Source organism: Ursus maritimus, unplaced genomic scaffold (assembly GCF_017311325.1).
Source record: "Ursus maritimus isolate PB19 unplaced genomic scaffold, ASM1731132v1 scaffold_19, whole genome shotgun sequence".
Lineage (NCBI taxonomy): Eukaryota > Metazoa > Chordata > Mammalia > Carnivora > Ursidae > Ursus > Ursus maritimus.
Window position 1 is genome coordinate 24,040,858 of NW_024424341.1, and position 25,293 is coordinate 24,066,150.

The following is a 25,293-nucleotide window of genomic DNA, read 5'->3' on the forward strand; positions in this document are numbered from 1 at the left end:
GGCTGCCTGACTGGAATGAGGGTAGCTGCGGCGACTGCGGCGGCGGGAGCGGGGCCGGCCATGGCGGTGTGGACGCGGGCCACCAAAGCGGGGCTGGTGGAGCTGCTCCTCAGGGAGCGCTGGGTCCGGGTGGTGGCCGAGCTCAGCGGGGAAAGCCTAAGCCTCACGGGCGACGCTGCGGCGGCTGAGCCCGAGCCGGCTCTGGGGCCGGCGGCGGCTGCCTTCAACGGCCTCCCGAACGGCGGCGGCGCCGGCGACTCGCTGCCCGGGAGCCCCAGCCGCGGCCTGGGTCCCCCGAGCCCGCCCGCGCCGACGCGGGGCCCGGCGGGCGAGGCGGGTGCGTCGCCGCCGGTGCGCCGGGTGCGGGTAGTGAAGCAGGAGGCGGGCGGCCTGGGCATCAGCATCAAGGGCGGCCGCGAGAACCGGATGCCGATCCTCATCTCCAAGATCTTCCCGGGGCTGGCGGCCGACCAGAGCCGGGCGTTGCGGCTGGGCGACGCCATCCTGTCGGTGAACGGCACCGACCTGCGCCAGGCCACCCACGACCAGGCCGTGCAGGCGCTGAAGCGCGCGGGCAAGGAGGTGCTGCTGGAGGGTGAGCGGGGCCGGCGGGCGGTGGGGCGGCGGGGCGGCGGGGCGGCGGGCGGTGCTCTGCTGGCCGGCGCTCACTTTGTTTCTGCCATCCTGCCCCCTTTGCGGAGAGAGTCCGTTCCCTCCCCCTTCCCGTCCTCTGCTTCCCCGCGCCGGTAGCCTGGCTCTCCCTTGGACCCTGCCTACTAGAGCTTTGAGTATGGAAAAAACTGATGCTCCTTTTAGGAAAAGTTGGCTTTCAGTCCCTAAGGAAGACTCGGTTGAGATTTAGTAAAAAGCCGCAGCGCTTGAAGCCCCGCCTCTGCAAGATAAGCTGACACTAAGAACTAGAGAGATACTGAAGGGCTCAAGTCCTGGAGGTATCGCTTTGCCTCCTGAGAAGTGCCGGGTTGGCGCTTTCTTCACTCACATCTGGCTCCCCGGGGCGAGAGAGGGTCTGTTAAAAAAAAAAAAAAAGAAAAAAGAAAAGAAAAAGAAAAAGAAATCATCCACACTAATGCCAGTGGTCTGTTTGGGCAAACCACCGAAACTACTGGTTAATTTATGGGAATTTAACCCATCATTGGTTCTCGGCAATAACCAAAAGAGATCATAGCACTTCATCGAAGCCAGAAAGCTGAAACAGCAAGTTTGTGTGGCTTATGAGTCTTGTTTAGCGGTGGAGGTTCACGTGTTTGAACATTTACTGCCAACTAGAGTTTTGCCCCTTTTGCAAGACTGGTGCCAGCTTCCTGCCATTCACAGGCGTGCTGCTTCAAGGCTTTAAATGAAGCCTGAAATGTTAAATCTCAAGATATGATTGAATAGCTGCTATTATTATTTGCTTTAAGTACGTTCGTGATCTGTAACTTGGATCTTTTGTGATGAATTTATGGAAGACAAAAGTAAATCTCATTTCCGTGAAGTACTCATGCATGTTGGAGGTGGTAGAGTATCGTCAAGGTGATCTGAAAATCCAGTTACTCACTCCAGAAATTTGTGAGCGATTGCCTTTCTCTCACTGGTGATTCAGTCATTCAAGAAGGAAGCATTTATTGCTGGCTGTGTAGAAGAGGATATAAAAGATAATGTTCCTCTCTTTGGTCTTAGCTGGGGACGTGATGGAAAAATGCAAAACAGCTTTAAGTTACTGATTATGTAATGCAGACTATATATAAATGCCAAGGGAATGCAAAGTTAGGAAGTAGTGGAAATCAGGATTAGTCAGGGAGGCCTTTTTCGAGGAGCTGAATCTTGAGCCAGGTCTCTAAGGAAATAATGGACATAGACAGGCAGAGATGAGTCAGGAGGGTATTCCTGGCAGAGGAAGAGCAGAAGGGAATGGGTGGGGAATAGGGGTAGGCAGAGACTAGTCATGGAATCGAGAGTTCAGAAGTCCAGCTTGGCAAAGTGATTTTCACTTTTTTCCAAGTCTGCTTGTAAATATTTGGAAAAATGTTAGTTTGCATGTGGTCCAAGTATGAAATTCCAGAGTCCCATTTATAATATCCTATTTATAAATCTTATTTATATCTCACTTATAGGTGGGGCCAGTCACTGCTCAGAAATTAGTGTTAATAAATGTAGTAAAATTATAGACTGTGGCTTGGGCAGTGGGTGTAAAAAACAAATTGTAACCTTGTAACCTTAAATGTGCACCTTGAAATTGGTCTAGCTAAGCATTTGGTTATAAATTCTTAGAACCAGAATATTGAAGTAATACTATTTATGTAGTACTCAGCGGTAATGGCAGACATTTCACCTCTTCACCATATATTTTTTGTGTAGATATGTTTTGAACCTGGTATTCATACCAATTAAATGAAAGTCATCTAGTAAATGTTGCCCAGTATTCATTAGTCTAAAATAGGCCACATGTGCTTTTAGAAGGAGGCTTTACAAATAGCAGCATAATAACATATTTATTGAGTGCCTTTTTACCTAACACAGGTTCTATTTTATTTCCCTATTTTGTGAAAGACAAGCAGTTTTTGTCCTTAAATGTGTGGGGAAGTATGAAATTATACTTTCAAGCCAAAGAGATATAAAAATAAAATTACTTAGAATATGTAAAATCACTGAAAACAGTGATTTAACTGTACTAGTCAAACATTATTTAAAATCAAAAGCTAGTGTTCCCTCCAGGTAGGCACTTCTAAAAGATAGATTTTATGCTTAGCCCTTAAAGTTTTGGAACCTTATTGTTCCTCCATTAGATGTCTCAAAACTTGAAAAGCTGCCTTAAGTAGCACAGTGATGCTCTTCTGTGTTGTGGACAGGGAATTTCAGGCACGCCCTTGCCACCCCCAAGCAAAGGAAAACGGTAGTCTCTGGTTGCCTGTGGTTAGGGAACTAAGCTAAAGAGTTCCTTTTTATCTCATGGATTTGACAGGATTATTCATTCATAAATCAAACATTTACTCAACTCTACCGTGTGCCAGAGGCACTTGAAGATACCTGACTCCTGCCTTCAGTAAGTTTGGAGTTGAGATAAGAGAGAGAGATGAGAAATAACTATAGCGAAGGGCTAAAAGTGATGTTATGATAGAACTCTGGAGAGGACACAGCACATAGGAAGGAGAGATCTGTACAAGACCTTAGTGGGGGTCAGAGGTTGAGGATGCCTGGGAAAAGTTTGATGGAGAAGTTGAAGCTTCCCCTAAGAGAAAGCTGCCACCAGTAAATAACACACAAACGACAGACAGTAGGAAGTTATTTTGCCCAGTGAGGGTAAGTACAAATGAGGACTTTGTGGTCAGACAGACATGGGTCTGTTTCTGGCTAGTGGTTTGTAACCCCTGGGCAAGTTTCTCAACCTTGCTAAGCCTTAGTTTCCTCATCTGAAAAACCAGGATGGTAATAATACCTCCCTCAAAGGGTTGTTATTCATTTGACAATTTGTGTGCTGGGCTCTTTCTCAGGGACTGGAAATACCGCAGTAAACCAACAATAACAAAAACCAAAGTGTGAATGAGAAAGGTAGGAGTGGGTCATAAAGGTACGCTGTGAGATGACACAAGCACTCTCAGAATAGCCCGTTTACCAAGTTGTTAAAATCCAAGGGGCCATTTTACTTGAAAAGAAATATGTGATAAGAATAAAGATTACTTTAGGTGACCGGTTAAGAATGAGTTTGCGTTTCTTGGTTGCAAACACCTTTTTCTGATCTTGTTTTCCTGTCATCTCTTGTATAGGCCAACTATTTTATTTTTAAATTTGCATTTATTTCCCATCCCTTTGATTTTTCCTCTTTACATTTACCACTCAAAACCTTACCCTTGATTTTAGCCAAAAGGTTGAGAAGGGATTTTACCACTCAGAACCTTAGAACTTGCTTTTCACTGTGTGCTTGTAGTTTTGGCTAGTGACTGTTGGCATTGGTATTAAGATATGCTGTACAGAGATACTCAGACTGTAAGCATGAAGGGGTAACTACTCACCTATCAGGTATTGTATGTTGAATTTGCTCTATCTTGAGTGCTAAAAATAGGGTCTAACTAGGAAGCTTCTAGAATTTATATTTTTAGGGCTGTGAAATTAAATGAACACCAATTATACTATATATCAAAAAATGTTCCAGAAGAGGTTAGGGAAGACAGTATAAAGTGTTCAGCTTAAGGTTTGATATTTGAGAAAAGATCTTTTTTTTTTTTTAAGCAATTCTCATTGGAATATTGTTGGAAAATCATCTTTTATTGCCTAAATGTAGTTCCAAAAGTTTTGTTATCAAATCTACTAAAAAAGAAGATGGTTAAGTATATAGAGGAAGTGGACTGGCATGAAATTTAATTTGAAAATTGAAAATAATTTTTGTTTCCAGGGTGGTTTGAGATTTTGAGTGTTATATATAACTATGGTTCTTTGTGCATGTTAGGGGACACGTAACATATTGCTGACATTATTAGGCTGCTGAATTAAAGAAGCTACTCCGATTTCCTACACTGCCACTTTCTTCCTTGTTCGTTGGACAAGTGTAGAGTCTCCTAAGGAAAACATTTTACATTTTCTTTGAGACTTTGCATGTGTATTCATTAATTCGTCTCTTGAACAACATATAAATTGTCAGGAAGTGTGTGTTGCTGTGTTTGTTTCTTTTTGATTAACCAGCCTCATCATGTTGCACTTGAATGATTAGACATGTTTATGTGAGAAACTCTTTTTAAGCAGATTACTTCTCATAGAGTCTCCTCATGCTAAAATATGTCCTCCAAATGATTATCAAAATATGAAAAGTTTATTGATTCTAATACAGAGTGGTTATGAAAATTCTAAGAACATTTTTAGAAACCAAAACCAGGCTTTAATTTAGATCTTAACTGATAACTCAGTAACTTCAGTATGTTACCTGCTGTGTAATTCTTCCGGGATAAAGGTTATTTTACTTGGTGATCAAATGTGTGTCTTTGTACATAAGGCATGAGGTACGGCCTATGGCTGTGGAAGTGTTCTGCTGTTCTGAGATGATGGATTATTTGAGGATCCAGTGCCTGTTCCTGGCTAGATTTACACACTATCCTAACTAACTGGACAACAAATAATGCTGCTTGCCTGCATTTTTCACTAAATAACATAATAGTATAATAGCGCCTTACATTTTTATCAGCATTTTTAAATGCTCTATGCATTAAAAAGTTTCTTTTTTTAATTTTAAATAGGCTTCATGCCCAGTGTGGAGCCCAATGTGGGGCTTGAACTCAGAACCCTGAAATCAAGAGTTGGCCGCTTAACTGACTGAGCCACCTAGGCGCCTCTATCTATGCATTTTTATATGCGTTTTCTCATTTGACCTTTACCGGGTCCTTGGAGGTGATGGGCTGTTTATCTTTGTTTTACAAATGATTACACTATAATTCATTAAAGTTAAGTGAGTTACTAAAGGTCTCAGAATTTCTCTTGATTTTTGGAGGAAAAATTTTAATGTTCTTTGGGCAAAAAGAAAAACCTTACCTGGAATTTTAAAGGTTGTAAAGTCTTATCTTCCAGGTGAGGAATTAATCACCAGAGAGGTTAAGTGGTGTGTTTGAGGTCAACTAGCTAATTAGTGGTGGAACTTGGGCTAAAACCCAGGTCATGCTTTCTCCCTTGTGCTATGCTACCTACAACCAGTCATTCAGGTCTCTTAAGCCTTTCCTGTGCATCATCATGTTGCAATGCGTTGTGAGAGATCAGCGTGCAAAATAAGTTGAAGGTGGTCCCTGGCATCGAAGAACTTAGACTGAAATTGGGGAGAGAAAATTGCCACATAGGGAGTAAGTGATCAAATGCGTAGTACTCCCTCTTCGGGAGTTCTCTGAAGGGAATGATCAGTTGTTGGGTGGAAGAGTAGAGTGTGACATTCATGGGAAAAGGATAATTAGATCGGAGGCTTGAAGGACAGGTTGCTTCTCTGTAGATGGAAGGCCTTCCAGGTTGAGGGGGTAACCTGAACAAAAGCCAAAATGAGCATGACATATGATGGGAAGTGAGGAGAATAGGAATGGGCTTGGAAGAAAATAAGGCTGGGTAGATAATTGGAGCCAGGTTATGCAAGGCCTTGAAAGCCAGCCAGAGGAATTTGGACCTTTTTCATTCCGTCAGTCAACATTTATTAAGTACCTACTGCAAACAAGGTGCTGTGGTAGATGGTGGGAATTAAAAATTGGGAGTAATCCTTGCCCTTTAGGCTAGTAAGGAAACAGTTGTAATAGGTTGTGATAGTGCTTTAAAAGAGGTGAGAACATGGTGCCCTGGAAGCAGAGAAAGAAGTGCAAAGGAGTCGGCACGTCAAAGGTAAGAAAGTAACAATAACAAGTAGCTGGTGTGTTGAGAGAAGTAAAGCTTGGTAAGGTACAGGAAATGTGTGCCTGAAAGGGCCATGTATGCAGTGCAAGCAGTCGTCTCTTAGTGGGGTTTATATTTACTTTTCAACCTGAAAAAAGAACTTGAGCTTTATTAGTATTTAGTGTATGCATGACACTGGTTTTCTCAGTCTTACAAGATGGGGCCATTACACATTTGATATATGAGGTGATGTCTCGAGGAAAGAGTTGAAGCCTCACAAAGCAAAGGGATTGAGAGTGGTAACCTTACTAATTTGCTATTACCATATTGTGACTTATTGTAGTTTACTTGAGCCTGACTGAGTGGATATACATTATATTATGTGCTTTTAACTAAATTAGTCTTCACAAAATGAGTAAGTGGCTTAAAGATTTGCAGAAAGAAATCATGGATTAAAGGTAATTATAACACTACAAACAATAACAAAGAGTAAAGCTGACATTTCTTCTAGTAGGAGTTCTTTGTCACATTTCAAGGTGATCATATCTGTCAAGAAGTCAGCCTAAAAAATGAAATTGCCAAGAACACTATTTGAAATGTGGATTAGCACATAATAATTATTAATGAACTTGGCCCTAAGATTATCTTGTAGTTTGAGTCATAGAGTAGCTAATAATAGTATGACTTTATTGGGAATATGTTATTGTCTTAATTTAATCTATATGCCATTCTCTCTTTCTGTATTTTATGGATGTTTAATAACATATATGCATTAATGAATTTTCACACATCGAGGGTGTAGACTCACATTTTACTTGGTGGGTGTGTGCTGTCAAAAGTTTTAGGCCTGGGGAGCCACCCAGGCTAATTTAAAGTGCTTTAAATGAGGGAGTGATGCCTTAGGAAGTTCAGAAGGGCAGATGAAGTGTAGGAGCTCAAGACATGAGGTAAGGGAAAGCAGTTAGGAGGCTGTTGCAACACCATAATGATAGTGAGACTGGATGGGACAGTATGAGGCTGAAAAATATTAGGGAGATAGAAACAGCAGGTTTGAGATGCCTGGTTGGCTCAGTCAGTTGAGCGTCTGCCTTCAGCTCAGGTCATGATCCCAGGGTCGTGGAATCAGGCTCCCTGCTCAGGGGACATTGCTTCTCCCTCTGCCTGCTGCTCCCCTTGTTTGTGCTCTCTCTCTCTGTAAAATAAATAAATAAAGTCTTAAAAAAAAAAAAAAAGGAAAGGAAAAGAAACAGCAAGTCTAAATGATTGGTTTGGGGGCTGAGGGAAAGAGAAAAGTGGAGGATAACTCCTAGATTTCTAGCCTGGGAAACCAGATAACTATGAAACCAGAAGTAACGGGGGAGGAACTGTGTTGTGAGTGAAGACAAGAAGTTTGGTTTTGGGCATGGAGTTACCTGTGTGACATCCGGGTGCAAAAGTCCAGCAGCTGGTCTAGAGCATGGTCTATAGTCAAGAGAAATGTGAGAATGAAGATTTATGAGATGTCAGGGCAGAGGTGGTATTTGATGCTATGAGTGTAGATGTAATCATCAAGAGAGAGTGCAAATTAAAAAGAAGTGGAACCAGGATGGGACCCTGCAGAACCCCTACATTTGAAACAAGGAGTGCAGGAAGAGGAATCTGGAAAGAAATGGTCTGAGAGGTAGGGAGGGAGTCTAGAGAAAATGGTGCAGTGCAGGTCGGCGAGGCAAGAATTCCAAAAAGGAGGATGTGATCAGCATCTTCAGATGCTACAGAAGCCAGGAAAGTCAAGAACTGAAAAGTCCCTTGCATTTGGTAATTAGAGAAAAGATCATTAGTGTTCTCATAAGAGCAATTTCAGCAGAGTGACAGGATCAAGAGGCAGTGAGAGTAGACCACGATTTTTAAAAGTTTCTCAGAAAAAAAAAGAAGCAATGATGGTAACTAGAGTTAAATGAAGTGTCCAAGGAAGGTTTTACGTTTGTAGTTGGTTGTTTTTTATTTTGTTTTACATGGGGAAGAATTGGGACATATTTGTAAGGCAAGGAGAAAAGGCCAACAGACAGGGGAAGAGGTTGAAGAGATAGAAGGGGTGGGGAACTGATGCAATCTGTTTTTGAGCCAGGAAGTGACATGATGGGAACAGAATTTTGGGTTGGCAGCAGTGGATGCACTGGATACAATGCAGAGAGGAAAGACGAAAGGTGGGAAAAACTACAGCTGTTGTAATGAAAGCAGCCCAAAGCAGAGGTGATGACCATTGAAGGGGGTGGTGGTGGTAGAACTGGGAATAGAAAGAATGACGCAATTCAAAGAGCATTTGAAGCAGATTTTTGCCAGGGGTCAGCAGAATCCACTGGGGACCTTTTTCTACCTAGATGGCCTCCTTCTGACTGCCTGTGCACCCAAAGATTTGACACTTGTAGAAAATCCCTGTCAGTGGGCCTCTGTTGCGAGCATAGGCATTTGATCCCTCAAAAACATTGGGTGGAAAATTGAGAGCCACTGTTTTAAAGGAAGAACTGACAGGCTGTGGGGGCAGATTGGATGTAATCAATTAGCCCTAAGATTTCTTTTCTTCTCTTTTCTTTTTCTTTTCTTTTCTTTTTTTCCCAAGATTTTGTTTATTTATTTGACAGAGAGAGAGAGCACAAGCGGGGGGAGCAGCAGGCAGAGGGAGAAGCAGGCTCCTCTCTAAACAGAGAGCCCAGTAAGGGGCTCGATCCCAGGACTCTGGGATCATGACCTGAGCCAAAGGCAGCCGCTTAACTGACTGAGCCACCCAGGCACCCCGGCCCTGAGATGTCTATTTAGGGATAATAGGAAAAAATGGAATACTTGAGAAGATATTAAGCTTACACCATTCAGCTTTGTTACAAAGCACTTGGGTGCGGGGTGCCTGGGTAGCGCAGTTGTTAAGCGTCTGCCTTCAGTTCAGGGCCTGATCCCGGTGTTCCGGTGATCGAGTCCCACATCGGGCTCCTCCGCTGGGAGCCTGCTTCTTCCTCTCCCATTCCCCTGCTGTGTTCCCTCTCTCGCTGGCTGTCTCTCTGTCACATAAATAAATAAAATCTTAAAAAAAAAAAAAAAGCACTTGGGTGATACAACTCTGCTGGCTCTGGGGACTGAGAAGAAAAATTTTAGTTTATAAACATTACTCTACATCTAGTCACACAGCATAAGAGCATATTCTTCCTTTAAAGGGGTTTTTCCCTAGATTACAGAAAGGAGCTTTTGGCTTTGGAGAAATGACCGTATGTTCTGGTGTGTTTAATATTTTGTGTCTGGAGAAATACAGTCGATTTAGTTATTTTTTTTTTTATTTAGTTATTTTATGTGAGTGCCAGTGTAAGGAAAATATGCTGATGCCTTCACACAATTTTGTGTTTGATTTCAGTTTAAAAAACACAACTCATGAAATAATTTTGTATATGAACACAAAGTGCCAGTGATTACGGTGTCAGTAGATTTGCCTTTTGAAAAGAATAAAAGAGTTATAGAACTCAAACTTAGTTTGTTTCTGTGACGTGGCTCCCAACACATTACTAGAATTCTTTGACATATAACCAGTTAAGAATAGTATGTCATGTATATAAAATGTTATACTTCACACTTGGAAAATGGGAAGCTTTGATTTTGAAAGAGACACAGAAAAATCATAGACTTTTTAGTAAAATGAGTTGATCAATAAAACTGTTTTTTTTTAAAGATGTTATTTATTTGAGAGAGAGAGAGCATGAGCAGTAGGAGGGGCAGAGGGAGAGGGAGAAACAGACTCCCCACTGAGCAGGGAGCTGGACAGGAGGCTTGATCCCAGGGCCCTCGGATCATGACCCGAGCCGAAGTCAGATGCTTAACCAACTGAGCCACCCAAGGCGCCCCTGTACAATTTTTTTTAGTAAGAATTATTTTGGTTGCAGAAACCCAAACCAAACTAAGCAGAAGTGGAATGTATTGCCTCATATAGTTCCTAAGACTGGAGGTGGATCTAGGTTTAGGTCCAGAGAGATCCAAAGGCTCAAATTATCTTGGCTGCAACATCTCCTGCTGTGGAGTCTAATTCTGTGTAGTCAGCTAAAATGGCGCTGGCAGTTCTAGGAATATATTGCCATAACTTAATAACCCCTGTTAAAAAAGAAACATTTTTCTTCTAGCACCCACATATCAGTTTCTCGGAAGGACTCTGATTAGCTCTGCTTTGTCCAGTCTTCAGACTATCACTATTTCAAGAGGATGGAGACTGTGACTAGGCCTGGGTCACGTGCCCGTCCCTGGTATATCAAGATTGGCAGGCTCACCGAACTGTGAAATGCGGAATGGGGTGGTTGCTAAGCAAACTTGCCTCCACTATTACAATGCAGACATTGAAGCTATTGATTTATTATTAATTTAAAAAATAAAAAAAATTTAATTTAAAAAATTAAAAAGAAAAATTTTTAATGTGCCTCCCTAATGTGGGGTTCAAACTCATAACCTCCGAGATCCAGAGTCACATGCTCTACCAACTGAGCCAGCCAGGTGTCCCAAAATATCTTATAGCTAAATTGTAAATTAAAAAAAAATCGAGGGGCGCCTGGGTGGCTCAGTCTGCCTTTGGCTCAGGGCGTGATTCCAGCGTTCTGGGATCGAGCCCCGCATCAGGCTCCTCCGCTGTGAGCCTGCTTCTTCCTCTCCCACTCCCCCTGCTTGTGTTCCCTCTCTCGCTGGCTGTCTGTCTCTCTCTCAAATAAATAAATAAAATCTTAAAAAAAAAATTGAAACAAGAGAAATAATAATGATGTTATTGAGAGCTTACTCCGCTAAGCTCTTTATGTGCATTATCACACTTTATTCTTTTAGCAGCACTATGAGGCAGGCATAATGAGCGTGAAGAAATTGAGGCCTGGAGAGATGAAGTAAATTGTCGATGGTCACAGCACTAGGGTGGTAGAGGCAAGGTAGTTATTCAGATTTATCAGCCGCCACACGTCCTGGTATTTATCATAAGAGACTGCTTCTCTGATGAATCTGTTTAGGTTAAGAAGCTAGCAAATCTAAAGACCAACAGGATTTATTGTTATGACTGGCTTAATGTGCAGGAAATTGTGTTCATGGATTCTGGGTTGTTGCATCTGTCTGGAGATTATTGTTAACGTCTCCTCTCCTTTGTCTAGGATGTTTCATGCTGGGCACAAATAGCTGTACGTGATTAATCAGCTCATATTGAATACCCACACCCTGGTAGGCACTCTGGGAGAGATGGAAAGAAAATAGGAGCCCCAGAGGCCCTACTTTTTTTTTAAGTAAACTCTGTGGCCAGGGGGGCTCAAACTCATGACCTCTGATTACGAGTCTCGTGCTCTAGTGACTCAACCAGGCACACACCCCGCACAGGCCCTACTTTTAAGAAGTACCCAGAATGGGTTTATACATGTTAATAAACGCACATAAATTAACCTACATTATTTGATACATTACAAGTGGTAGACAAATGCTGAAAGAACTTGGAATAAGGAAGCAACTGATGTTAGGAAAGTGTTTTCCATCAGGTGAGAGACGGGTGGGGCAGGGAGTGAGAGGGGAGGTAGAGAAGATAGACATAAATATTCTCTGTGAGGGCAGTGGCATGTCCAAAGGTAGGAACGAGCAAGTGATGTTCAAACTCCAGCGAACACACTTCATGAAATAGCTGGTTTCCAAGACTCTGAAGCACTGACCTTTTAATAATTTTAATGTATTATTAGTAAAAATAATAAACTAATGTCTTCGGTATTCTTGTAACAGTTTTATTCGTTGTCTGCTAACTGCTTTGTAATGCAAAAATCAGTTTTCTTTTGTAATCATTCTGACCAAACTTTTTCTGTTAGCTCTTCCATTTTTAGTATATTACTATGTTATTTTACTTTTGAAAAACATCAATTTTAGCAAAGTAGCATTCTCCAAACTGTATCCACCTTTACAAATAAATGTTTGCCCAAATGAAACACAATGTTTCACTGAACGCTAAATGTCTTGTATTTACCTCCTTATTCTGCTGTAATTGTTGGCCAGTAAAGGTATTTAAATTGATAGCTGTTTTCATTGCAATAGGAGCTGTGTACATTTTAAGAAACCACTAGTAATCTATACTACATTTCAGAGTACTAAGGATAAATATTTGGCATTAGTCTTTAAAAAGATTTTTTTTTTTTTTTTAAGTAAGCCCTATACCCAGTGTAGGGCTCTGAACTCATGACCCCAAAATCAAGAGTCGCCCGTTCTACCGACTGAGCCAGCCAGGTGCCCCTCTTCAAAGATTATTAATTACATTCTAGGATAGAACTGAATTTGTTTTTCAATGAACATAAAGTAAAAGTAATTGAAAAAATTGAGCTGTCTCTGGGCAGATATAAATTCTACAAAAAAAGACTAAAGTGATTTCTGAAAATCACTGTTCATAGATGTTTTTATATGGATCTGCTTTATCCTCTTACAGTGTTACAGAGTTGATTTTTGTACTTGGGTTTTTTTGTTTTGTTTTGTTTTGTTTTAAAGATTTTATTTATTTATTTGACAGAAAGAGAGAGCATAAGCAGAGGGAGCAGCAGAGGAAGAGGGAGAAACAGGCTCTCTGCTGAGCAGCAAGCCCCATGTGGGACTCCATCCCAGGATCCTGGGATCATGACCTGAGCCAAAGGCAGACACTTAACCTACTGAGCCACCCAGGCACCCGATTTTTGTACTTGTTAATTTCATTTCAGGATACAAAATAATGACAGTACTCACAAGATTAGTATATGGCATTGATACTGGAAAATAAAGAAATAAAATAATTTTAAATACTGCCAAGCTAGTTTTTAGCAGCCAGGTCTGGCAGATTTGTAAATATATTCATATAAATTTGTATGTATATTTTCATTTATATATTTTGACAAGATAAATGTTTTTCTTGCATGTTTTTTCCTCTGCTGCTCTCTCGGGAGATTGTGGTTGGGAGAAAGATCTGCTCTTACTCCTCTACCACTAACATTTCCTCCCACTCTTTTCTTTTTATTTCTCAAATTTCCTTCTATTTCTTTTGTGCTTAGGTCTCAAAAGAAGGCTTTGGGATCCTTAAGACATCTCCAGTCCTTGGGGTGTTGTAGTTACAGAAACTCTCTGAATTTCCTGGTACCAAAAATACTTTGGTTCCAAACCTAAGCATGAGACGACAAGATACTTGGGAGAAAAATAAAGCAAAGTGTTTCTGATGGCCATTAGCTCTCTATGTGACCTTGGAAAAAATAATTTCAGCATTACAAGCCTTACATTTCTTATCTATTAAAAACAGGATGTCTTTTAGTTCTCATATTTTATCACTCTAAATATAACATAGAAAATGAAGAGTTGACTATATACAAATACATGGACCGTCAGAGAATTGAAATATAATCAAATTATTTTTAACACTAAAAATATTCTAAGTATAACTTAATCTCTTTTTGATCATTTAGCTGGAACCTCAGGATTTGTAATACCTTATTGTCAACTTTATTGTTGCGAAGGAGATACACAGAAGTGCCAGATAAGAGATTTTATGTTGTAGATGTGCAGATAAATCAACTCTCCTCTTCCATCTTTCATTATAACTAGTAACTAGTCTTCTTTAGACCAACATAGGCAGCATTTTTAAAGCTGTCTTCTTCAAGCAGAAAAGAATCACTTAGGGAAGAAGGAATATTGAGTGATCTAGATTGCAATTAATTTTGCCACTGATTATTGTGTAACTTGAGGTTTCTTTATTGTTTTTTTTTTTTTAACATTTTATCTATTTATTTGAGAGAGAAAGAGCAAAAGAATATGAGAGGGATGAGGAGCAGAGGGAGAAGCAGACTCCCTGGTGAGCTGGGACCCTGACCCGGGGCTCGATTTGGGGACCCCTGGATCATGACCCCAGCTGAAGGCAGATGCTCAACTGACTGAGCCACCCAGGTGCTCCACTTTATTGTTCTTTAGTGAATGAGCGCAAGACTCTTTTAATGAATGTTGCAAAGAAAGCCAAACTCTAGGACTTAGATGCCAAGTGATTCCTTTCTCTCTGCCTTTTTTAGTGTGAAAAAATCAGGAGAAGGGGGCCACCTGGGTGGCTCAGGCGGTTAAGCATCTGCTTTTGGCTCAGGTCATGATCCCAGGGTCCTGGGATCAAGTCCCACATCGGGCTCCCAGGTCAGCGGGAAGCCTGCTTCTCCCTCTCCCTCTGCCCTTCCCCCTGCTTGTGCTCTCTCTCTGTGTCACATAAATGAATGAATAAAACCTTTAAAAAAAATCAGGAGAAGGGGGAAATTATTTGCATGAATATTATATTTGTGTTGGCCTTTGTTAAGTAAATTTACTCTCAATGATTTAGATGTTTGGAATATTTTGACAAGGTAAGGAATCAACTTCTTTTGCAAAAAGTTTAATGTATTCTCTATTAACATTAGAACACTGGCATAAAATTATTTTTATGCCAGGCATTCTGCTTCTGTAGATTGCATTATTGGCACGCGGCAAAACACCAGTCACATCACTGGTATTATGTGTCTGCTAAATGAAGGAAGGTTGGAGTATTCAGAGCATCAAATCTCAAGTATAAAAAGGTTATTTAAAACTCAGGTGACCTAGTGGTGCCTGGGTGCCCATTTGGTTAAGTGACTGACCCTTGGTTTCAGCTCAGGTCATGATCTCATGGGTCTTAGGATGGAGCCCTAAGTCCCGCTTTGCACTCAGCGGGGAGTCTGCTTGAAGATTCTCTCCCTCTGACCTTACTCCACTCTCCTGCATTGCGTGCACTCTATCTCTCAAAGTAAACAAATCTTTAAAAGTAAGTAAATAGGGCTCCTGGGTGGCTCAGTTGGTTAATTGTCTGCCTTCAGCTCAGATCATGATCCCAGGATCCTGGGATCGAGTCCCACATGCAGCTCCCTGCTCAGTGGGGAATCTGCTTCTCCCTCTGCCCCTCCCCCCTGCTCGTGCTCATGCTCTCTCTCTCACTCTCTCTCTCACAAAAATAAATAAAATCTTAAATAAATTAAAAAATAATAAAAATAAGTAAATAAATAAAATACAGGTGGCCTAAAAGTGCTGCTTATTTTTTAGGTCCTTGGAATTAAATACATGAGAAATAATGAATTTGTTATATACCAGATTCAGGATACAGTTGCTACTAGGGCACAAGGAGGACGAATGGAGTCAAAGAGAGGTTCATGAAGGCCTTTTGTTAGGAAATAAAGCTGAACAAATATGACAGAATGTGAAGATTGATAAAGTTGAGTTATATAAGAGTTCATTATATTCTACTCTTATTTTTTAGCGTATTTTAAATATTTCACAGTTTTTAAAATTCAGATGAAATTAAAAAGCTGTCTAATTTTTCTTCGTGCTGGATTACTTAACTGTCACTTGGATTAATTCTGACTCCTTAACATTTTTGAAATTGAAGTATAATTAACATACAATAATATGTTCTTAGGTGTTTAATTCAGTGAGTTGTGACAATTGTATATACCTGTGTAACAACTACATGAGCTATTGAACATTTCCATCATCCCAGAAGGTTCCCTCATTGCCCTTTCCAGTCAGTTTCTCTCCCCATTCCCAGTCCAGGTAACTACTTTCTGATTTCCTTCACCATAAATCAGTTTTGTTCTTGAAATTTATATAGGAGTGGAGCCACATAGTAGGTACTGTCTTGCATAAGTCTTTCACTTATCATCGTGCTTTTGAGATTCATGGTTTTTACCTGTATCAGTAGTTTTGTTTTGTGAACTCTAAGTCCAATGTGGGGCTTCAGCTTACCACCTCAAGAAGATCGAGTCATGTGCTGTACCAACTGAGCTAGCCAGGCGCCCCAGTAGTTCATTGTTATTCTAATGTCGATTAGTATTTCATTGTATAAGTATTCCATAATTTTCTTTTTTTTTTTTAAGATTTTATTTATTTATTTGACACAGAGAGACAATGAGAGAGGGAACACAAGCAAGGGGGTGTGAGAGGGAGAAGCAGGCTTCCCGCCGAGCAGGGAGCCCGATGCAGGGCTCGATCCTAGGACCCTGGGATCATGACCTGAGCCGAAGGCAGACGCTTAATGGCTGAGCCACCCAGGTGCCCCTAATTTTCTTTCTTTTTTTTTTTTTAAGTTTTTTACTTATTTACATAATGTCTACACCCAACATAGGGCTCGAACTCATGACCCTGAGATCAAGAGGCACATGTTCTTCCAACTGAGCCAGCCAGGTGCCCCTATAATTTTCTTATTATAATTTGGATTGGTTTTGATTTCTGGATGTTATGAATAAGACTGCCATGAGCATTCTTGTTCAGTTTTCATGTGTGTGTGAGTGAATGTGAATATATGTTTTCATTTCTCTCGGGTATGTACTTAAGTGTAGAATTTCTTATTCATAGGTAGATGCATGTTCAACTTTATAAGAAACTGTGGAACAATCCCCTAGAGTAAATGTCCTTCTTACACTCCTAACACCAATGTATGAGAGTTTGAATTTCCTCATGTCCTTGCTGACATTAAGTGTTATTCATCTTATTATTTTAGCCCTTGTAGTAGGTGTGAAATGGTATTTTGTTGTGGTTTTTAATTTCCATTTCCCTGGGAATAAAGAAAAAGTACCTTTCCATGTGTTTATTGGCCATTCATATATTTAAAAAAATGTCTCTTCAAGTCTTTTACCTATTTTTTTGCTGGTTTGTTTATCTTTTTATTGTTGTAGAACTCTGTATATTCTAGATACAAGTTTGTTGTCAGATGTGTGTATTGTGAATATTTTTTCAGTGTTGTGAATATTTTTTCAGTTTTGTGAATATTTTTTCAGTCTATAGCTTGTCTCTTCATTTCCTTAATGGTGAATTTAGCTGAGCTGAAATTTTTTCCTTCATGGTTAGTGTTGTTTGTTCCAAGAAATATTTGCCTACTTCAAGGTCACGAAGATACTCTGTTTTTTTCTATAAGCTTTATGGTGGTATTTCAAGTTTGGACCTATGATCCATCTTTTTAAAAAAATATTTTTTATTTATTGTAGAGAGAGAGTGTGTGTGTGCACCAGCAGGGGGAGGGGAGAGGGAGAGAGAGAGGGGAGCAGACTCCCCACTGCGCAGGGAGCCTGAGATCATGACCCAAGCTGAAACCAAGAGCTCCACACTGAACTGAGCCACCCAGGTGCTCCATGATCCATCTTAAAGCAATATTTTTGTATTGACTATGTTTCTTTGCTATTACTTTGTCCTTACCTGACTGATAAGGTTCTTCTACCCTAAAGATCATCATTATTTCTCTTTGTGGGGTAATGGCAGAAGACTGCTTGTGTAGCTTTTACCAGACACTTTACCAAACCCTGCCAGCTATTCATTTATATGTGTTCCTTTTTCAGTGGTGTGTCACTGAACTATTAGACAAATGGAGTTAACTCTCTCTGTTTTATTATAATTACTCCCCATCACACTTTCAGGGCCACCAAGGGTCTGGTTTTGGAGCAGAATATTCAGGAAAGCTATAGGAAAACAGCATCCTGGGCTAGAAGTTGCCACCTGGAATAATGAAGTATTACATGTGAAAACATGATTATTTAAAGGATTTTGATGCCTCCTCCTCCTTCTTCTTCTTTTTTTAAGATTTCATTTATTTATTTGACAGAGCATAAGCAGGGGGAGCAGCAGAGGGAGAGGGAGAAACAGCCTCTCCGCTGAGGAGCAAGCCCCATGCGAGACTCGATCCTAGGACCCTGGTATCATGACCTGAGCTGAAGGCAGCCGCTTAACCCACCCAGGCGTCCCTTGATGCCTTCTTCTAAGCATCTTGTACAGCGTTAGCATTGTAATGGTATTAGTGCCACAGAGCTAGAAGAACTACTCATTAACACTAGTAAATGGGAGAGAATGCCCTGAACCAAAGTTGCAGTCTTGTAACTTGTAAGACTCCCTCAAACGCAGGTCTGTAGTTAAAATAACAGGGTAACTTATTTTTGCCATGTTGATATGCTGAATGGGGTGGGGGGAGGATGTGGCAAAATAGAAAGGATTAAGGAGGCATGGACATAAAATCCTTTAATACTGATTGGTAAGGTATTCATTTTATCCATTTAGAGAAACCTAATATTATTTATGAAAGGAATGTATTTTTAAGTTGGAGTTGGGGACTATTGGCAAATCATTGGGTATTAACCAGTTTAGGAACAAAGTGCAGCTGAAAGGAATGTTAACCCTGTTAGATTGTGTTTATTGTCAACAGCAATACATCTTGCCCAAGCCCCCAAAAAACTCCCCTGGAAACTATTCTCACAGTTTCAGAAAAAAGTTTGAATAGTTATTTTGGATTTCTTATTTGGAAGATAATAATCTTGAGTTTGGTTAAAAGATTTTATTTTGGATTTCTTATTTGGAAGATAATAATCTTGAGTTTGGTTAAAAGATTTTCTTTTTTTTAAGTTTTATTTTTCACATTTAAATTCTTAATGCACTTGGAATTTATTTTTGTATAAATTGTTTTCATGGTTTTTTTTCTTATATTTGGTTTAAATATTTTCTGTGAGCAAGGAACTCTTTTTATAGATTTATTTATTAGAGCATGTGGGGGGGGGAGGGGCAGGGGAAGAGGGAGAGAGAAACTCAAGCAAACTTCGTGCTGAGCATGGAGCCCACGCAGGGCTTGACCTCCCCACCCTGAGATCACAACCTGATCCAAAACCAAGAGTCAGACGCTTAACAACTGTGCCACCCAGGTGCCCTAACCAACTCTAAATTATTCTTGTGAGATTGATCAATTTTGCTACTTGTTTTCCTAGAATCTTTCATCTCAGTCAGGTTATTTGTCCTCCCTGTTTCTGGGTGGAGAATGAATTGCCACAATCTGCTACATTTACTCTGAGAAGGAAGGTGAATTTTAATATTTGCTTGGGCAAAGTGTAATTAGAGAGGTAAAGCCGCCACTACAAAATAACAACAGATTGTGAAGATTTAAAGCATTTTTGAAATACCCACTATTGTGGACTGTTTCCTTATCCTTTCTGCTAGTGAGAATGGTAGAATGAGAAATCTTGATCCCAGTAGAATTCTGCTTCTTGCATGTTTTTTAGCGGCAGTTCATGCGTGCCTTTTCCCTGACGTTGTCCCTGCAGCGTCTCCTCAGCAGTGGGAGTCCGCTGTGCGGCCGTCATGAACCAGTACAGGCACAGCCTGGGAGCTGTGATCAAGGCAAGAGCTAGAGAACCCGTAGCTTGTTGTGGTCCAGGAAGGTGGTGAGAACAGGCCAGGGCTGCCTCTCTTCCAGGGCAAGAGAAAGTGCTGTTGAGCAGAATAGATCCAAGTGAATCGTGCTGATGATCGTGTTCTATTGTAGTAAAAGCATTGGCTTTGGAGCCACGCAGGTCTAGTATTCTACGTGATGTCAGGAAAATAACTTAAGCCTCAGTTTCTTTCTCAAATGATTGTGAAGGTCTTATAAAGGTTTTTTTTTTTTTCATGTTAACTACCTAGCACATAACAGGTGTTCAAAAACTGTTAATCTCACTTCTTTCTATACTTCATATCTGTGTGGAAAATTGTTTCAGAATCTCTTTCTGCCTGTCTAGAGAAGCTGGTGCTAGCTAGGTTAGGAGCAGGTCAGTGAAGCTGATAGGGCCCTGATTCATCTCTTTTACGTACACCCAATGTTTAGGTCACCTGCTCCTGTAATTTCAGCTGTTACCTGAGTCTGTATAATGTTTAGCTACATCTTTTTGTTCCCCCTTTCTGTGATCTCTTACCAGCTCATCACATTTAACCAGGCGAACTTTTTTGCATCCATGTGTTATATAATCAAGTGGATGCAGCCTCTGGCCCTGTCTCCTCTGTTCCCTTTGGCTAGGAGCTTTCTCATTGTTCTTGTCCTTCCCAATTTTCACTCAAGGCTAATGAAGAAAGCAGGAGTGGAGCGTCTTGGTGGCTCAGTCGGTTGAGCGGTGGACTCTTAGTTTTGGCTCAAGTCATGATCTTAGGGTCGCGGGATTGAGCCCAACGTTGGGCTCCACACTTAGCGTGGTCTGCTTGAGATCCCCCTCACCTCCCGCCCCGTGCTTCTCCTCCTGCTCGCGCTCTCTCTCAAATAAATAAATAAAATATTTTTTTAAAAAAGAAGAAAGCAGAAGTAACTCCTCATGTCTCCCCAGTTAGTAGGCATTATTTTGAAAAAACAAAATTCCTGCCTTTAAACAGCTTATAACAAGCTATGGTTACTATTGTTACCATTGTTACTACTACTATAGATGGTTACTGTTCATACTAAATGGCAGGTCGTGACTTTTATGCGCTATTTTTTTAAATAATTTTATTTTTAAAAATAATGTTCACTTTTCAGTTTTTGCCATTTCTTTTCAATTTAAAACAGCTTCCTTAAACCCTCTCCTTCCCTTTTTTATTAGAGTAGGAATCTGTTACTTATTGAGCACCTCTCGTTAATATTGTTTTATAAGCTAGAGACTGGTGAGGATTGTCCTTTGTTCAGGGTGTGAGGAAGCAGACGTGGCCACATCGCATTGCTGCTCAGCTGTATTTGCTTCCATAGGGTCTCTAGGAGCACCAGAAATCTCCCACTGGGCACCAGATTCATTGGGTTCTATGGCATCAACTCCATATATGGAGTTTTATTGCTCCTCAAAAGAAAAACATGTTGAGACAGTAGTTTCTAAGAAGTTAGACTTTGCCACAATTCCTTTTAGACCTAGTACCTCAGGCCTTTTCTAGCATAGATTTAAAATTCTTTCAGAAGCCCAAATTCCTTACAGGGACAGATGATTGATTAATTTTGGTCTGTGGAAAGAAAGGATCTTAACTTAGTGCACTGCCCACAAACTAAATGAAGTGACTGCCGATTTAAGCTTTGGGAAACTTAAAACATATTTAAGAATATCCCGTCTTAAACCAAAGCCAGATATTTTCAGATGATGTACCAGCACAGGAAATCTACAGCATGGGCCCCTTCAATAATCCATCTCTGTTGAATAGTCTGTGGCTTGAGCAAGTATTTTTCCACTCCCCAGTTTACCACATCTTTCTTGGCGTCAAATTACCTTTCTGCTTAATTCAAATCGTTAGTTTAACTGTTGGGCTGAATTCAGTTATGGAAGCAGGAATGGAAATTATACAGTGATGTTACTGCTGCATCGTTCACATATGGTCATAGTATTTATGTCCTGATGATCTTGTTTTGTTTCCCTAAAGTTATGTTTTAAATTGGCTATGTACAGAGAGGGACCCATTAGCAAAACAGGAATCTGCATATGCATCACCCAGTTTACTCTCAAGGGAGGAAATAATTAAGTAATTTCTCAGTAATGACCCTCAATTCCATCCCAGGGAGGAGGTTGTTGTTGGAATTCACTTTTCACAGAGACTTCTGTGACCCTTCGTAAGGCAGGGAGAAAGACCTCCAGTTTTATTTTCCTCCTTTCCTTTCCCCTCTCGCCATTTGATCCTTGGCTGTGTGTTCTGGCATCTGGTTTGGTGGGTGTGACATATGGCTTTTTTTTTTTTTTTAGTTTTTATTTTAATTCTAGTTAGTTAACATAGAATGTTGTATTAGTTTCAGGGGTACAATATAGTGATTCAACACCTTCATACATCACTCGGTGCTAATGACAAGTGCCCTCCTTAATCCCCATCACTTATTTAACCCCCCCACCTCTCCTCTGGTAACATCAGTTTATTCTCTATAATTAAGAGTCTACTTCTTGGTTTGTCTCTCTGTCTCTCATTTTTTCCCCCTTTGTTCGTTTGTTTCTTAAATTCCACATATCAGTGAAATCATATGCTATTTGTCTTTCTCTGATTGACTTATTTTACTTACCATTATATTCCTCAGCTCCATCCATGTTGTTGCAAATGCAAGATTTCATTCTTTTTAAGGCTGAATAATATTCCATCGTATATACATACCACATCTTCCTTATCTTTATACATTCATCAATCTGTGAATCCTTGGGCTGCTTCCATTTCTTGGCTCCTGTAAATAATGCTACTACAAACATAGGGGTGCATGTATCCCTTTGAATTAGTGGGCTTTTTCTTTTATTTGGATAATATTATCTTTCCCATTTCCTCTTCCCTGCATCTAGCATTTCCATGCTACTTCTTCAATACTTTACACACATGGTCCCCTAGTGATCCCAAACACAATTTTTTTAAAAAAGACTTTGTCCATTTGTTTGTCAGAGAGAGAGCATAAGTGGGGTGGGGGGCAGCAAACAGAGGGAGAAGCAAGCCCCCCAGTGAGCAAGGAGCCTGATGTGGGGCTCGTTCCCAGGACCCTGGGACCATGACCCAAGCCAAAGGTAGATGCTTAACTGACTGAGCCACCCAGGTGTCCCCCAGACACAATTTTAAGGTTCTGGTAACTTTAGTTGAATTTGAGGGCGGAAAAGTGGGATAAATAACTTTTCCTCAAATAAAACTGAAGTTTCTAATAATGCTTCTAAAAAATACTTAAACATAACCAATGTGTTATGAAAAAGAATCTATTGTGTATCTTTGAAATCCTATCTTTCTATTCAGGTTCTATACACAGTTATGCTTATTAGAAAGTGTAACGAATGTGGGAAGCCACTCTTGGCTCCTACCTTTAAACTTTTTGTTTAGCAGTCATTACTCATCTCTCCAGTCTATACTCTCTGGACAAGGTGTAGGTAATTAATCTTCAATTTCCCTACAGGAAAGTATCTTCGTGCATTTTTTAATAAGGAATTTGCTGGCATTCTTCTTGCAGAATATGAAAGGAATTCTTACAGGGTAAAGTACAGTAACTATGCATTTATCTATGTTGATAGGATAAAGTAGTTTATTCCTAAAGAGGTGAAACTAACTATTTGACAAATTTATAAGCTTCCACAGTATAGCCATAGTGACTGACTAGTTGGTTTGTTTTACATTCGGTTGCCCTATATTTTTCCTTACTTTTGGCCCATAGGGTACCATTATTTAGGTTATTTTTGTCACCTAAAACTAATCGGTTTAGGCTCTTTTTTTTTTTAAGATTATTTATTCGAGAGAGTGTGTGTGTGTGCGTGCGTGAGGGGGGAAGGGGCAGAAGGAGAGAGAATCCTCAAGCAGACCCCTCCTGTGGGGCTTGATCACTTAACCGACCGAGCCACCCAGATGACCCAGGTTTGGCTCTATTTTAATGGGAGTTGGATTCAGTGCTGGCCAGTTTGACAATATTTTGAGGTCAGGTCTTGCCTTAGTGGAGTGAAAAATATAGGGAGAAGATCATTTGTATTGGGGTTACACTAGATGGATAATACTGTACCTGAATCTGGTCTTACTGGTTGTTTTTTTCCCCCTTTGCTACATGGGATCTCATTGACTTGGGTAAAATATCAGCACTAGAGATGTTCTCTTTGAACCTTAGTTTCTTTCTCCAGACATTAAATATCTGACATTTTAAAAACATTAATACTACTTTTTAAAAAAGATTTTATTTATTTGGCAGAGAGCACAAGCAGGGGGAGCAGTAGAGGGAGAGGGAGAAGCAGGCTCCCCTCTGATCAGGGAGCCTGAGGCAGGGCTCCATCCCAGGACTCTGGGGTCATGACCTGAGCCGAAGGCAGACACTTCACCATCTGAGCCACCCAGGTGCCCCAATACTACTGTTTTTAAGAGAATGAGTAGTAATTACAATAGCTAACATTTATTGAGTATTTACAGTGTTCTAGACACTGTTCTAAGTGCTTTACATCATTTAATTAATTAGGGACCATTGTTTTCCTCATTTTAAGGATAAGTAATTTGAAGTATTGAGATATGCCCAAGTATGAATGGTGAGTAAGTGGAGAAGTTCTGAGAGGAACCCAAGCCATCTGGCCCCAGAGCCTACACTCTTACTACTGTGCTAATTATGATTAGAGTTCATCCCAAATGTTCATTTCTGAGATAGCTACGTAACTAGGAAAATGTACAACTTCAGGGGACAAAACACTAGAAGTTTAGCAAGATAGTTACATACACAGCAAAATTCTGGAGACCTCTGTTCTTGTAATTTCCTCAGTTTTGAGTAAATTTGACATTTTCATTTTTATTATTTAATTTTTTAAAATAACTTTTTTTATCACAAACTAATCAAGTATTTTCAAAAATTCAATCAATAGGAGATTATATGTATTAAAGATTCCCCTTTCCCCAGGTTTTTTCCTGTCTATACAATTTATTTTGGATCATCTTATAGGGTAAGAGAATATATTATTATATTCTTATAAATGTACCTACATTGTATATTATAATAGTAGTAAGCATTTTGTGTTCTCATAGTGATCACTTAGGGAGGTTTCAGAGAGCCATCTCATGTATGTTATGTGCTTCTATGATATTAAAATATTTACAGAGTGCCCAATTCCTTTTGTGATTTAAAAAAAATAGGGATCGGAGCACCTGAGGCTGTCAGTTAAGCATCTGCCTTCAGCTCAGGTCACGATCCCCGGGTGGAGCTCCCTGCTCAGTGGAGAGTCTGCTCCCTTGCCCTCTGCTGCTCCCCCTGCTTGTACTCTCTCTCTCTCTCTCTCTGTCAAATAAATAAAAAATAAAATCTAAAAAATTAAAAAAAAAATAGGGATAAATTTGTTTTAAAGCAAGGAAAGAAAAAAAGAAATATTTATCGTACTGAGGCTTAGGCTAAAATTCCACATTACTTTGGAGGGAAACAGCTTCTGTTTTTTTTAAGTACATGCCCGGTAGCTTTGGGTGTATATATTTAAGATGGCTTAATTAACCATTTCAAATGTAAAGATCCTAATGATATTTAATCATTCTTTAACTATGCTTCAATATAAACTTGAAGTTAAAAAGAAACAAGCTGTATTGAAAAGGTTTTCCCATGTGACCTTTGTTGTGGTGGTTTGTTTTACTTGGGTTTATAGATTAAGGCTAAAGCCAAATTTGGCATCACCTGTGCAGGTATGTGTGGCGTGCATAGAGACAAGCCCTTTACCTGATTGTGTGCTGTTACTTGAGGGCAGGAACGCTGTAGTGTACATC

At 40.3% G+C, this 25,293-nt stretch overlaps 1 protein-coding gene across 1 annotated transcript in view; it reads left to right on the forward strand.

Moving 5' to 3' along the window:
- The window catches only part of SNTB2 (syntrophin beta 2), a 102,428-nt gene continuing 77,135 nt past the window's right edge, over nucleotides 1–25,293 (forward strand). The window contains exon 1 of the mRNA XM_040633517.1: nucleotides 1–595. Coding sequence (XP_040489451.1) covers nucleotides 16–595 — 580 coding nt within the window. The 5' untranslated portion in view covers nucleotides 1–15. The remainder of the gene's footprint in view (nucleotides 596–25,293) is intronic.